This window comes from Planococcus citri, chromosome 1, assembly GCF_950023065.1.
Source record: "Planococcus citri chromosome 1, ihPlaCitr1.1, whole genome shotgun sequence".
NCBI classification, from domain to species: Eukaryota; Metazoa; Arthropoda; class Insecta; order Hemiptera; family Pseudococcidae; genus Planococcus; species Planococcus citri.
Window position 1 is genome coordinate 1,941,835 of NC_088677.1, and position 15,060 is coordinate 1,956,894.

Consider the following 15,060-nt stretch of genomic DNA (forward strand, 5'->3'; position numbering starts at 1 on the left):
TATGAATTATTGAAACATAGTCTAAAAGGGGTAAAATGAAATACAAACAAACAAAATGTTTCATGGTACTTACCTAATGCAAATGTTTTCCTTTTGAGATGGGTCATTTGATATAGAGCGAAAGGTGCAATATTATTGGCATCCGCGAGGATACTATGATGATTTTCAGGGTTGCATAAATTATGAGTTGAAGCATGACGCAACACAATGTGAATATTGTAAGAAGGATCTTTGCAATACTTGGTCAGGTGGCCCTCTAATAACCTATCCTCCAACGAAGTCACCATCGACAGAGTCCGAGTCATCATCAGAGACCGAGTCATCAACTCCAACCATGTCCAATTCTACTACCAACTCATCCACTATAACCACCTTATCACCTACAAACACATCATTAGTGCAGACCAAACCTACTACACTCTCAGTTAATCTCACTGGGGCATTGGAATTAAGGAACTTGTCATCACCTACAAACACATCATTACCACCAATGAAACCTATTACAATCTCCGTTAATCTAACTGGGGTATTGGAATTAACAAACGCATCATCACCTTCAAACACATCATTACCACAGACGAATCTGATTCGAATCTCAACTAATCTTACTGGGGTATTGGAATTTATAAACACATCACCTGGAAACACATCGCTAGCACAGATGAAACCAATAGCGATCTCGACCAATCTAACTGGGGTACTGGGATTAACAAACACATCGTCACCTCTAAATACATCATTACCACTGATGAAGCCGATTACAATCTCAAGTAATCTAACAGGGGCATTAGAATTGGAATTGGAATTTGAATCAACACTCGCATTATTACCTCCACTTGAACCATTACCAATGATGAAACCAATTGGAATCTCAATTAATCTAGCTGGGATGTCAAAATTAATTTATAACGAAAGGAAACAAGTTGTTGATATTCATCGTAAATTAGGTTATTAGTTTTAGGTGAAAGTTTAAGGTAAGATATCGCAATTTGAAAAAATTTGTTTATTTTGGCCGTAAATTGCGTTTTTGCAACTACCCCAGAAAAAATCGACTCGGGGTAATTGCAAAAACGATTTTTTTTTTTCATTTTTGCACTTACCACAAATATTTTTTTGCCCTAAACAACTTGAAAATGGTTCGAAATTACAAAAAAAATACATAAACTTTCACGGTTACATGATGAGTTACACGTTAGAGAAGTGATTAACAGTTTTACTGAATTTTTAAACTATTGCTCCTTATCAATGTTTTACTAATATATTTGACGAAAAATGAATTTCTATCACGAGTTTTTTACATAAAAAACATCAGAACTGATCAATAGTTGATTTTTTTGTTCATTTTAGCGAGTTTTTAAAAAAATAATTTTTCAACATTTTTTCACTCTCCTAAAAATTTTTTTGGGAAGTGGAAAAGTTATCGAATTTTTTACCGAATCAAGACCACGAATACATCAAAAGTTAGCAAATGACACGTAGAATACAGTGAGTGTGTTGAAAATTCAAAAAAATAAAAAAATAAAAAAAATATTGCCCACTTTTGCATTTACCCCAACATGGGGTAAATGCAAAAGTCGATTTTCAAATTTTCAAGTTGCAATTTTCTCCACGATTTGTGGACCAAATTGTACCAAAATTTTACCATTGATAGAGAACCCCCTGAAGTATAAGTGGTACAAATTTCAGCTTCATCCGTGCAATAGTCTTCTCACAGCGCTCTCTCAAAGTGTCACTAATCAAATGTAGTGCTTTGCAATTACCCCACTCTACTTTACACATTTTTCAAATAATAATTTTTATCTCTCTTTTACAATGGTTGGGGGGGGGATACGATATTTTTGTGTGTGTTTTGGTATACGTGACCGCCGCAAAAAAGCTCGCCTGGTGTGAAACACCAGCCTTGTCATCGGTGTCATTCTTTCTGTGGGCCCGGCCATTGTGCGAAATTTCTGTTTTGTGTAGAACTTTTTTTTTTGTTTAAAACAGGGTTTTAAACACGTTTTTAACACAAATTCATTTGTTTTGGATTTAGTTTTTCAAATATGCGTTATCCAGTCATCAACTTTCAAGATGCGACGTCATAAAATAGCTACTTATAAGGCTCAAGAAATATTAGAAAATTGAAATCAAAACACAAAACTAGCCTTCAAAAAAAAGTATAGAAAGAAAAATGGAAATCTAAAAATTCAGTCCCTTCAATTTCACTACTTTTTCAGCGAGAAATTGAAAAAAAAACTCGGGTTTTTTAAGGAAATTAAGGTTGAAAAAAAACTTGTTTAAAACAAAAAAAAAAAACATTTTAAACAGAATTTTGTTTCAAACACTATCTGTTTTTTTCTCGACGTTTAAACATACGGGACTGTTTTAAACTGACAACACTGAAAATAGCGAAAAACATCGACAACTACTTATAACATATTCATTTGAGGAGCGATATTCCACAACGCCCTATGTCCATTTTTAAAAATTTCATTTTTAATCTGGTAAATTGGCTATTTAGGCAAGTTTAAAACTTTATTTGGGTGGATTTATGATGTAGGAGTGTAGCTAAACACTTCATCCACCAGATACCGCTACAAAAATTCAATAAGAATCAGTGGCGTAGCCAGGATTTTCTCAAGGAGGGGGCAAAACCATATTTTTAGGCATGAAAAATCGAAATGAGGGGTAATTTTCTGAAAATCTATTGTAATGTGTGGTGATTTCATGAAAATAAAGGCAAAATTACTGCTCGAGCGAAGCGAGAGCGAAAATTTTTGGAAAAAATGGGTCCAAACAACGAAAAAACGTCCATTTTTGCATGTTTTCTTTCAAATTTTCGCTCTCAAGGGGGGGGGGCATGGCCCCCTTCGCCCCCCCTTTGCTACGCCACTGATAAGAATGGACAAAATGCGTTTTGGAACGCTTTTTTTCTTTAAAAGAAATTCAAAAAAAAAATGGACTAAGGGCGTTTTGGAATATCGCTCCTCATTTGCACCACGTGCACAACTTTCAAAGTTCAATAAAAACGAAAACTCATCGCCAGCAAAAGTGGGTTTTATTACCACGATGTACAAAATACAATTAAATGCAAGTTCATCGAGTCAAGTACATAGAGGGGCTTAAGTCGTTCGGACAGATGAATATTGAATATCGCAATATTAACGGTTAAATACGAAATAATCGTGCCAAATGATAAAACATAACGCGTAACATAACGTTAAATAACGAAACAAAATTTCTTAAAAATATCTATCGTCTAACTGTCTAAGTCAATTTGATTTTCGAAAAGTTGTATTAACGGCGACAACAATTTCACTAGCCTTGTCACCTGTGTCAGTCTGGGCCTGACCATTGCAGAAATCTGTAAAACAGTAACTGCAAACCCCTCTTTTACTTCTATCACCTAAAACCTCTTTGCACGCGTTATCTGGTGCGTTTTTATCATCTCTTAACAAATTATTTACTCCAGATCGCCCCACCATGTATGAATAACCATCTGAAATGATGAAAATATATCTGAAGAGAAACTCGTTTGTTTGTGAAATATTTTGCTTTTGAAATTAGAAAAATGTAACATGTATATTGTATAGTTAAGTAGGTAATACCTATTGTCAAAATACTTGATTTCGGACAGTATTTTTGACTGATGAAAATTAAAACAGAAAAAAAAATGGAATACTTAAATGAATAATAGAACAGATTTTTTATGCATTTTCTGGTGGGATAGGTATATTGTTCACTTTTCTTTTTTATTTTGTTTTTTTTTCGATAGGCGTTCTTTCATATTATTACTGATGTCCGAAATTAACATGTTTGACAGTAAATGAAAGTATAATGAAAACTTGAATTAAAACATCATTGTTGCATCTCACCTATCGATGTGATATTGACCATGAAACACACAGCTTTATACATTTCAATGTTATTATTAATGATGCGTTCTTGTACAGGGACTTTTTCATTCCCATCCAAACAATTTTTAGTTACTGCGTCCAAATCTTGACTGTGACCTCCGCACTCATAACATTTCAAACCATTTCCTGCAGTTCAAAAAAGTTAGGAAGGTATATAGAGGTATTACGTTGATACATTTGAATTTTCAGGATGGATTCACAATACGTAATGCCTCGAATTAAGTAAAGAAAATAGTTACCTTTTGATATATGAGCCAACAAAATCATAGCGTAAAATAATATTAAAACTGAACTGTAGTTACACATATTTGTACTTGGGCTTACACTGGTTTATAACAACAGTGAGCGATGAATCAAGAAGTCGATGTACAAATTATTTTCGACGCAAATTGTGATTGTAATTTATTCAACCTGAGAAATAAAGTGATTTGTGGATGAATTTGAGAATTACAACCCCAGCATATCGTAGTGTAGGTGGCTATAGAAAATAAATACCTACATACATAATTATATTTTACACATCAAACGATTCGGATCTGGAATTATCATCAGGAATCGAATTTTTAGAAAAAGCAATAAGAAATTCTGTTTTTTTGACCGTATACAGCTGGATCCGGCCGATGATGATATGAGTCAATTTGGTATCCAGCACAGACTATTTGACCGAAATTTGAGCACTAATTCATTAGGTGAGATGATTCAACTGGTTTTTCAAATTTTCCAACTGCTTGTAAGCAATTACGAGTACTATAGCGATAGGTAAGAAATTCGATTTCTGATGAGAGTTCCAGATCCGGCCGACGGTAGTATTATTCGATGGTGTATCGAACATAGACCCTTTGGCCAAAATTTCAGCTGCTAGTCAAATTCATGTAGTGGGAAGAAACTGTTACTTTTCAAATTCACACATAACATGAAAAAATCAGGCTTGTTAACCAAAAAAAATGAACTTCACCTAATGTTAAAAGGTTCTCAAAATTCCAAATTCTTTTGTTGCACTTGAATTAGGTACATTAATTCTCATCCAATTACTTTAACAGAATAGGAACCTGTTCTATTAAGTATATCCAAACGTATTCCATATTTTCTTGGTTCGAGTACTCTTAGTACCTATTCTAGCCTTAAGGCTCAAATGCTGAATAATTTCTTACTTGATAACACAATTGTTTGCTACACTTTGTAACTGACTAAGCTATAACTAATGCTACACACTTCGGCGGCACAAAAACTTTCGGTAACTTTGAGTACGAACTAGACAGTAGGCGATATTTATAATGATTTTTTTTTCATCCGCGTGTCAACGTATATTAAGCAAGCATTTGATAAATTTCTCATACGGTATCTAATGCGCATTGTATTATAGGTACCTACAATAATTAATGCAATAAACGATGCACATAAATGCTCTGTATTTGCAATTGAATTTCCAACCAAGATTACCTCAGTGCAATTTTTTTTGTAAGAGATCACTGCTCTGTCTTTTTACCATTTCTTCTGTTTCTACATGCCTAATGTTTTTGAAATACTTGAACGAGTTTAGTTTATTATACGTGTTTATATTCATGTTGCTACAATGGTTGCTTCATTCACTGCGACAATTGCTACACCATACAACTTTAATTTCAATATACAGGGTGGCCAGAAATATCGGGTACCCCTAAAAAAGTTTTCTAACTAAATACTTCGGTTGGTCACAGTGAATGATAATAATGATAACACATGATTGGTTGTTGGACTGGAGAGATAACATTCCACCAATCATATGCATCTATTTCACGTTGCCAACCTATATTTTTAATGAAAAACTTTCTTAGGGGTACCCGATATTTCTGGCCACCCTGTACAGGGTCATCCAAAAAAGACTTTACCATTTCAAACGCGCGTACATAAGACAACAGTGTATTTTAGCGCCGAACTCTTGGCAGCACTGAATTCCTTGAAGAATTACATTTTTAAAACACTCCCCACAAAGTCAGTTTGGTACAAACGTTCGGCTGCCAGAGCGATTTTTGTAAAAAAGTACATTTTTACACAAAACCTCATTTTTATCATGTCACAACTTTTGAAAATCGAAATCTTGGGTACTGAGCAAGAAAGTTTTATGAAAAAGTTCAACTGTCCGTGTGGAAAGAAGCCAGAGAGACGAGACCCAAAATATACATCCTCTCCATAAAATTCAGCAAAAAATGAATTTTGGTGACGTGCTTGATAATCAGTTCAGTGCAGTAAAGTTGAACTGAAAAAAAGTCGAGCACAACTTGCACGATTTGAAATTTGTGAGAAAACAAGGGAATATCTGTGATATGTAGTAGATTGGAAAATGCTGTGGAAATGAATTTCTTCATAGAATGATGTGCTGCGCAGAACATCACCGATATTCCTCTTGTTTCATCTTGAATTTCAAATCATGCAAGTTGTGCTCGACTTTTTTTCAGTTCAACTTTACTGCACTGAACTGATTATCGAGCACTAAAGCTCTTTAATACAAGTATGGAAATAGATTATACTCTTAAGAAAGTCATAGGATTGTACGTAAGTTTTACATACTGCGCAGTGCGCGAGCAAGCATCAAATCAGCTGTTCACGTACAACGTTGCACCCCATTGGTTGCTCCACCCACCTCCACTACGAGGCAATCGGTACAGAACATCCACAAGTTTTGTGCGCATGCGTCGGGACTTGTTATTTTTCATGCTATTCACAACATGCTGTACGTCGTCGTATCCTCATCTGAATATCGTTGAGTATATGTTGAGTATTAAATTTTTATGTAATTTTCAAATTTTAATTTTTTTCAAACTGCATAAATACATAAAACATCGATGCTTTACTACTGATTGAGATTATTTTTCAAGGATTGCAACTTTGTTTACTCAAGCAGTCAAGTGAGATTACTCGTAGATGAAATTCAATTATATACGAGTGTTTCGCAGCATCATTCTATCTGAAATTTGATTGGAATGAAATAAAAAACAAATGAATACTGGCAAGCTAATCTCTGCTAGTAAATAAATGCTTCTTTACAATGTTCGTATGATATTTTATGTCTTATCGTCTTAGTACTCGTAATACTAATACTACTGCCTTTTTAGATGAAATGAAAACGATATGAGTGATGAGGTTTGATTATGCTTTCGAGAGAATGTAGATTTACAATGATCACATTGCACGCGGCGATTCATTCTATGTATTTAATAAGTATTTTAAATTAAATACTACTGCCTTTTTGGATGAAATGAAAACGATGTGAGTTATGAGGTTTGATTGTGCTTTCGAGAGAATGTAGATTTACAATGATCACATTGCACGCGGCAATTCATTTTAAATTACGTTAAGGTAACTTTTGTTGTTCAAAAAATGAATCGTAATTCGAAACAACCAGAATTATTGAAAATAAACTGAAATTCGTATGTAGGGGTAAGTGATAACAGAATTAACAGAACAACATGCACAACAGCTAAGTCCCAACGCATGCGCACAAAACTTGCGGATGTTCTGTACCGATTGCCTCATCCTCCACTGCGTGACGACACCAACCTGCCATGCGCAGTACGTAACATATATGTAAAATGCTATGACTTTCTTAAGAGCATACTCTATTTCCATACTTGTATTTAAGAGCTTTATCGAGCACGTCACCAAAATTCATTTTTTGCTGAATTTTATGGAGAGGATGTTTATTTTGGGTCTCTCTGGCTTCTTTCCACATGGACAGTTGAACTTTTTCATAAAACTTTCTTGCTCAGTACCCAAGCTTTTGATTTTCAAAAGTTGTGACATGATAAAAATGAGGTTTTGTGTAAAACTGTACTTTTTTACAAAAATCGCTCTGGCAGCCGAACGTTTGTACCAAACTGACTTTTCGGGGAGTGTTTTAAAAATGTAATTCTTCAACTTAGAACATATAGTATTAACATAGAAGGCAAGTTGTGATAATATGAGTCGAACAACATAAATGTGGGAGAAAAGTCTGACAAAGAGTTTCACTACCCCGCTTCAGCTATTGATATCCCCATAGTTGTCCGTGATGCATCGACTTGATTGTTTTTATGAAATTACTCGAAATTTTGATCGAGGGCATAGGTGTTTGAGGTGAGAAAAATAATCTACGTTAAATTCTCTACAAGATGAAGTAGGTTTGAAAGTTGTTCAAGCGATAGAAAAAAAATTATGAAAGCTCAAAGTTGTAAAATCCTTGGAAAAGAATTGTTTTTTCGTATTTATATGCAATTTACTCGAAATTTTGATCAAGGACATAGGCGTTTGAGGTGAGAAAAATAATCTACGTTAAATTCTCTACAAGATGAAGTTGGTTTGAAAGTTGTCCAAGCGATAGAAAAAAAATTATGAAAGCTCAAAGTTGTAAAATCCTTGGAAAAGAATTGTTTTTTCGTATTTATATGCAATTTACTCGAAATTTTGATCGAGGACATAGGCGTTTGAGGTAAGAAAAATAATCTATGGTAAATTCTCTACAAGATGAAGTAGGTTTGAATGTTGTCCGCACTATAGAGAAAAAGTTACGAAAGATCAAAGTTGTAAAACTCTTTTAAAAACCCGTTTTTTTCGTGTTTTTTTGTAGTTAAATACAATTTACTCAAAATTTTGATCGAGGACGTAGGTTTTTGAGGTAAGGAAAATGATCTACGTTAAATTCTCTACAAGATGGAGTTTATTTGATAACCATCCGCCCCATAGAAAAAAAGTTACGAGAGCCTAAAGTTGTAAAACTACTGAAAAAACTGTTTTTTCGTATTTTTTTTACAACTTTGAGCTTTTGTAACTTTTTTTCTATGGGGCGGATGATTTTCTAATAATCTCCATCTTGTAGAGAATTTAACGTAGATCATTTTTCTTACCTCAAAAACCTACGTCCTCGATCAAAATTTTGGGTAAATTGCATTTAAATATGAAAAAACAATTCTTTTCCGAGGGTTTTACAACTTTGAGCTTTCATAACTTTTTCCTATCGCTCGGACAACCTTTAAACCTACTTCATCTTGTAGAGAATTTAACATAGATTATTTTTCTTACCTCAAACACCTATGTCCTTGATCAAAATTTCGAGTAAATTCTATTTAAACACAAAAAAGCTACGGTGATGATTGGACTTTTCCACCACATTCGCGAGGAAATGTTGGCGCAACGAGCTCCTGTACAGTGGTATAGCGAATGAGCCTTCTATGTTAATACTATATGTTCTAAGTTCTTCAAGGAATTCAGTGCTGCCAAGAGTTCCGCGCTAAAATGCACTGTTGTCTTATATATATACGCGCGTTTGAAATGGTAATGTCTTTTTTGGATGACCCTGTAAATCTCATGCTGGAAGTGATTTCAAGCTGTTTTGAAATCACCGTCAATATTTTGAAAATTCCAGATTTTTGAAAAAATCCCATTTAAAACAAAAAAATTTGCTTTATCACCTTTACCCGGTGATCAAGAATAATGGGATTTCAATGTTATCAAAAAGGAGAGAAAATTCCCGTTATGAAAATTAGAAAATTAAATAATCATGTAAAAAATGGCGTTTGAGTGATTGTTTCAATGAAATATGAAATAATCTTTCATTTTGCATCGAAACAATAATTCGAAAGCACTTTCTCTCCATTGTTATTTTATTTTCCAGTTTTTAATTAGGGAATTTTTTTTTCCTTTTTGGCATATCAGAACATTACAAAACCCATTATTCTTGGTCACCTGGTAAATACAATATTGGTGCTTCCTAGAGACTCTTGCATTTCTCCGGCGATACTCATTGATGATTTGCAGTATTGTGGTTTTGACAAATGTATTGTTAGTTGGTTTTACTCGTACCTTAGTGGAAGGACACAACCTGTTCAAACTAGAGATGTTTTGAGTGCTATGGCTCAGGTGTTACGAGGAGTACCTCAGGGGAGCCTGTTGGGGCCTCTTCTTTTTCTAATTTACATCAATAGACTACTTACACGAAAAAAAAAATTAATAAAAATTACTATTTCAGTACAGTAACCGGATCCCATTCAAAAATAATAGTGATTTTTACTCAGCCAAAAAATACATTAGTAAAATTTACTATTCTCATAGTAAAAATCCCAATATAATAGTAAAAATTATCCATACTTTTTTTTTTCGTGTAAGCTTCCCTTTGAGAGGTGTTCTTAGTGCTTTTGCTGATGATACTTGTTTTAGTTATCTCTGCCGAGACTGTGGATGAACTTGTTCAGCTGCTCAATGAAGATTGAAAAACAATTGCAGGCTGGTTTGAGAGCAGGGGACTCAAAATAAACTCTTCAAAGTTGGAATTGCGTGTGTTTGGTTTTCAAGAGCAGTATGTTCGGGACTTGGGTGGTCAAGTATATTTCCATGATGGTGGTTGCAATGGGTCATGTAACTGTGCTCCTCTGGTGCAGGTCATGCAACATAAATATTTGGGGGTTCATGTGGATGATAGTTTATCTTGGAGGGTACATTGTGTCAATCTGAGAGATAAACTTTGCAAAATTGTTCACTTATTGAAATACCTCTCTGGTATGGTGTCTCTAGCTCATTTGCGGAGGTTCTACAGGACGTCATGTTACATTCTTATAATTTTTCTGATTTTTTTCAAAATGGGGGGGGGGGAGGTGCAGGATGTTAGAATGGCACTGAATGCTAGAATCCAGAATTTTATTTATTTTTTTTAAATCGAAAATGAAGTGGGAGTTTGATGGAGCTTTCAGCGTAACCTGACTACACTAGGTATACTATGGCTGCTGCGTAGCATACATGTGAGTGAGTACGTATAGTTCTTTCACACAGAAAAGGGTTAATAATATTGACCTGCTTCTCTCTGTAAAACGGAGGCTTCCAAATAAACAAAACCTATATCTACCTACTCTGCCACCGACTATTCCTCATTCTAATTACTCATAAGGTTTTTATTTTTTTATCTCCAGCATACAGTGAGATGGTGCGACTTGAGTGCTTTTTGCTGGTTTCAACCTTTCAACCTCATTTGAATTTTTCCTAGGATAACAAAAAGTGTATTTTTCGGCTATTTTCACGTGTTTTTCGACTTTTAGAACAGCCTGTAGCCCCTCCAAATTGACCTGGACTTCTTTTTATTTTTCATTTCACTCCAGCTATCGATAATATTTCAGAATTTCAAGTTTTTCATTATTCCCCTAGTCAGAGTTTTGTGTTTCATTTTCGTTGGGTGTTTGCAATTTTATTTCAAGTTTGCCAATCGTGTAAATTCTAAAAATATCCCTGCGAATAGAAAAATTTTGATTTTATGAATTTTTCTCCAAGGAGAGGTAGGTATATTGTATTTTTCATATTATATTTTTCAACGAGTACCTATTCAAATTCTGTATTTTCAATGAAAATTTGAATAAGTAATCCATAAAACATAGGTATAATATGAAAAATTTAGCTTAATGGAAAAATGATAGAGGTGTTTTGTGCAAGCACGTGGGTTAGATAATGCGGCCATAGAAAAAATCTGAGCTTCGAGGTAGCGATTTTTGAAAATTTCAAAATTCTAAATTCTTATGTGGGAGCTGAACTCAAAACTGGCAGGAATTTCAATGATGTGGTATGTACTTAGGCAACGGGTTTCCACTGAGACCACTTTTCATCCAAATCCCCAGGGAACAATTCACACGGATCTCTGATATGATTCTAAGAATGTTTTCACATTTCAAGTTCATAGTGAGGCTGCACTGTCATTTATTCCTTTTGTTTAATACAAGTAACACAACACAAAACAACAAAACTTCCGAACATACATTACAGTTAGGTACCTACTTATATTAATTTAGTTATTAAAATTTGTCATTTCTGACCTTTTTTTAATATTACTGTAGTAGGTAAGGTGCACAATACATACCTACACATCTTTCAAATAGGTAATTTTTTTTTATCTATCTTTTACAAGGTTTACAAGCGGGCGGGGAGGAAGTTGAAATAATTTTTTATGTGTGTTTTGGTACGCGACCGCCACAAAATGGCCAGCCTAGTGTGAAATTTTACCAGCCTTGACATCTTTGTCGTTGCAGAGATCTGTTCCACAAACTTCACAATCAACATCAGGAAGATCATATGCGCCCAAGGATGCGCAAACAGCATTATATCCAAGCTTTCCGGGCAACCTATCATATCCCAATCGCGCCACTTTAATATATCCATCTGAAATAATAAAAATCCACATAGATAGGCACATAATGAAGAAAACTTCGTTTTTTGTAAAATATCTCGCTACTTTGCGTCCCAATGCTTCATTTTTCTTTCTCATTGAATGTTAGAATAAGATCTTTAGTTGTTATGTAAATATCGCAATTTGAAATATTAGAAAATGTAAAATGGAAGTAGGCAACTGATTTCGGACAGTATTTTTAACTAATGAAAATTAAAACAGATAAAAAGTGGAGTAAGTGTGGAACTGATTCTTTTATGCATTTCACTTTTTTTTTAATTTTGTTTTTTTCGACAGACTTTCTTTCAAATTTTTAAAGATGTACCTTAGGACGTTTGATAGTATGCCATCTGGATTCAAGTTTTTCAAAAACATTGGTGAAAAAATCACTGTAGCATTTCTCACCTTCCCATTGACGTTTGAGGGTGACACATGCCGCTGTAAAACCTGGCATAGGTGTATATTCCTTTATAGGGACTTTCTCATTCCCATCCAAACAATTTTTAGTTGCAGCGTCCAAAGTACTGTTTGAGCGACACTCATAACATTTCAAACCTTTTCCTGCAGTTCATAAAAGTTAGTACATATGTCAGAAAGGCATAAGTATGGAGGTATGTTGATACATTTCAGGATAAATTCATCGAATTAAGTAACAAAAAAAAAACATTTACCTTTTGATATTTGAGCCAACAAGATCAAAGCGTAAAATATTAAAACCGAACTGTAGTTACACATACTTATAGGCTTTCACTGTTTTATATATAACAAGTTTGAACGATGAATCGATGGAGAAGCGAATGTACAAATAGTTTCGACGCAAATTCTGATGGTAATTCATTCAACCAGTTCAACAAAATACTTTTTCTGAAATCATTTGAGGAACAAAGAAGTTTTTTGTTTCTTGTCACCAATTCAGCAACGTTTCTCGGGTTCTCCACTGCCCCATAATTTATTATCTCGAGAGGGGATGATTTGCATAGTTGAAGAAAATGTTCCGAATGGCAATTTAAATCAGGGAAAATCTCTTAAAATCTGCTCTAAAGTGTATCGAATTTGATTCACGGACATTTCCCAAATACCGTTTTTCCAAAATCCCCCACTCCCCCCCCAATTTTTTAAATAAAGTTCTGACATACGTAAGTATAGGTATTCGTTATAATTCAAAAACGATACCATTGGATTCGGGTATGAAGAAGTTAAGTTTTTTGTAAATTTTTGCCAAAAAAAGCAACAATTTTGAGCAAATTTTTAGCGAAACATTACACTTTATAGTACTTTAGACAAAATGGTAAAATATTTCGCAGTTTCAGGGTGAACGCGAGTGTGAGACAATGTTAGTAATTGACAATTTTCGCAATTTCTTGTAAGAAACCCACATTTTTAGCAGTTTTTATCGAGAAATCGAACCATTGAAGGCTTCCGAATGATCCAAAACCATCATCAATAATTTCAAGTGGGGAGGGGAAAAGTCAAAACTAGGCCATAAATCCCGTCTCAGCATTTCGCCAGTGGTCATTCGGGATTTAGGGTTTCGGGAAAACGAATTCGGGATGTTGGGTGGTAACATCAAGATTTGCAACAAAACAAAAACAAAAACAAAATTGAAGTAAAAATAACAAAACTTGATTGTTCGTTGATTAATTCAGGAATACGAAACAAAAATAAGCTATTTAATTTAATATCAAGTTTCGAGATGGAGAAAACAGCAAAAGGGCACATACGAGTACAAAGTGTCACTGTAGGAAATACATGTGAATACTGAATACTTTGTTAGTCAAAAATGAATCTCACTAAATTTCAAAAGGTTCTCAAAAATTCGAATTCTTTTCTTTTACCAAGAATTCTGCGCTTGAATTAGGTACCTACTACCTACATTATTTCTCATCCAATTACTTTAATAGAACAGAGTATCCCGTATTTTCTGGTTCGAGTACTCGTTGAACTATTATTCTAGCCTCAAAAGCTGAGTAATTTCTTACTTGATAACACTTGTATCCGACACTTTGTAACTGACTAAGCTATACACACTTTGGCGGCACAACAATTTTCAGTAACTTCGAGTATGAATTAGACAGTAGGCGATATTTATAATGATTTTTTTCATCCGCGTTCCGACGTAGATTAAGTAAGCATTTTTATTGTACACATTTCCTATGTGCATGACATTAAAAGCACGTTGTATTATATGTACAATTTAATATAGTAAACAATGCACAATTGCACATAAAAGCTCTGTATTTGCGATTGAATTTCTAACCAAGATTACCTCAGCGCAAATTTTTTTCGTAAGTGATCGCTGCTCTGTGTTTTTACCCTTTCTTTTGTTTCTACAGAATGTTTTTGAAATACTTAAACGAGTTGATTGACACGTTTATATGTTCATACACTGCGACAATTGCCACACCATACAATTCTTATTTCTCTTCATATCGCCTTCCCGCGAGCTTACATTTTACCTGGCTCAGACAGTTTTTTTTGCCTTTATTTGCGATTTCAGGCGGTTTTCTCACCTGAGTCAGGCTAATGACAAAAATATGCAAATTAGCTCGTATAGGTATTTGATTTTTTCAAGGACCTTACGCGAGTGTTAGATGGCGCCCTGTGGACAATGAAAAACGCATAGCTAGAAAGTCCTACTATTCGTATTTACAGTGTGATAGGAGGTCAAAAAACATTAATTGTGATGCTTCATTCACCAAATTGAAAAATTTCAATTTTTTCCCTATTTTTTTTTTTTAATTGTCACTTTTTGCAGAAGTTGATCATGATTTGCAAACTTACCTACCTAATCCGAGTATCTGGCAATTTTTTGAAAATTTTTTAAAAATCCAAAAAGAATATCAAGAATACAATTTCAAGAATTGAAATATTTCTGTAATTTAAAATAATGTTGAAAAAAATGAAAAATAGTTTGGAAATTGAAAAAAATATCAAGTATTGAAAGAAACGTTGGGAAAAATACTTGAAAAAAGATGGAATATTTTCAAAACGATCGATTGGGAAAATTTC

The 15,060-nt window shown here is 34.1% G+C and overlaps 1 protein-coding gene and 1 long non-coding RNA gene across 3 annotated transcripts; both read right to left on the reverse strand.

Moving 5' to 3' along the window:
• Nucleotides 1-3,020: 3,020 nt before the first annotated feature.
• On the reverse strand, nucleotides 3,021-5,194 carry LOC135844392 (uncharacterized). 2 transcript variants are annotated; one of them, XR_010558518.1, is made up of 4 exons: nucleotides 5,048-5,194; nucleotides 4,136-4,307; nucleotides 3,855-4,022; nucleotides 3,021-3,478 (listed from the first exon to the last, which is right to left on the reverse strand). It is a non-coding gene; the product is annotated as an uncharacterized LOC135844392 (long non-coding RNA). The 2 variants fall into 2 exon arrangements; XR_010558519.1 differs by lacking the exon at nucleotides 5,048-5,194 and adding an exon at nucleotides 4,852-5,041.
• Nucleotides 5,195-11,568: 6,374 nt separating this feature from the next.
• On the reverse strand, nucleotides 11,569-14,210 carry LOC135844397 (uncharacterized). Its single transcript, XM_065362588.1, has 4 exons — nucleotides 14,031-14,210; nucleotides 12,723-12,915; nucleotides 12,457-12,612; nucleotides 11,569-12,044 (listed from the first exon to the last, which is right to left on the reverse strand). The coding sequence occupies exons 2-4, from the start codon at nucleotides 12,784-12,786 to the stop codon at nucleotides 11,872-11,874; spliced, it is 393 nt and encodes a 130-aa protein (XP_065218660.1). The 5' UTR covers nucleotides 12,787-12,915; nucleotides 14,031-14,210; the 3' UTR covers nucleotides 11,569-11,871.
• Between the last annotated feature and the right edge of the window lie 850 nt (nucleotides 14,211-15,060).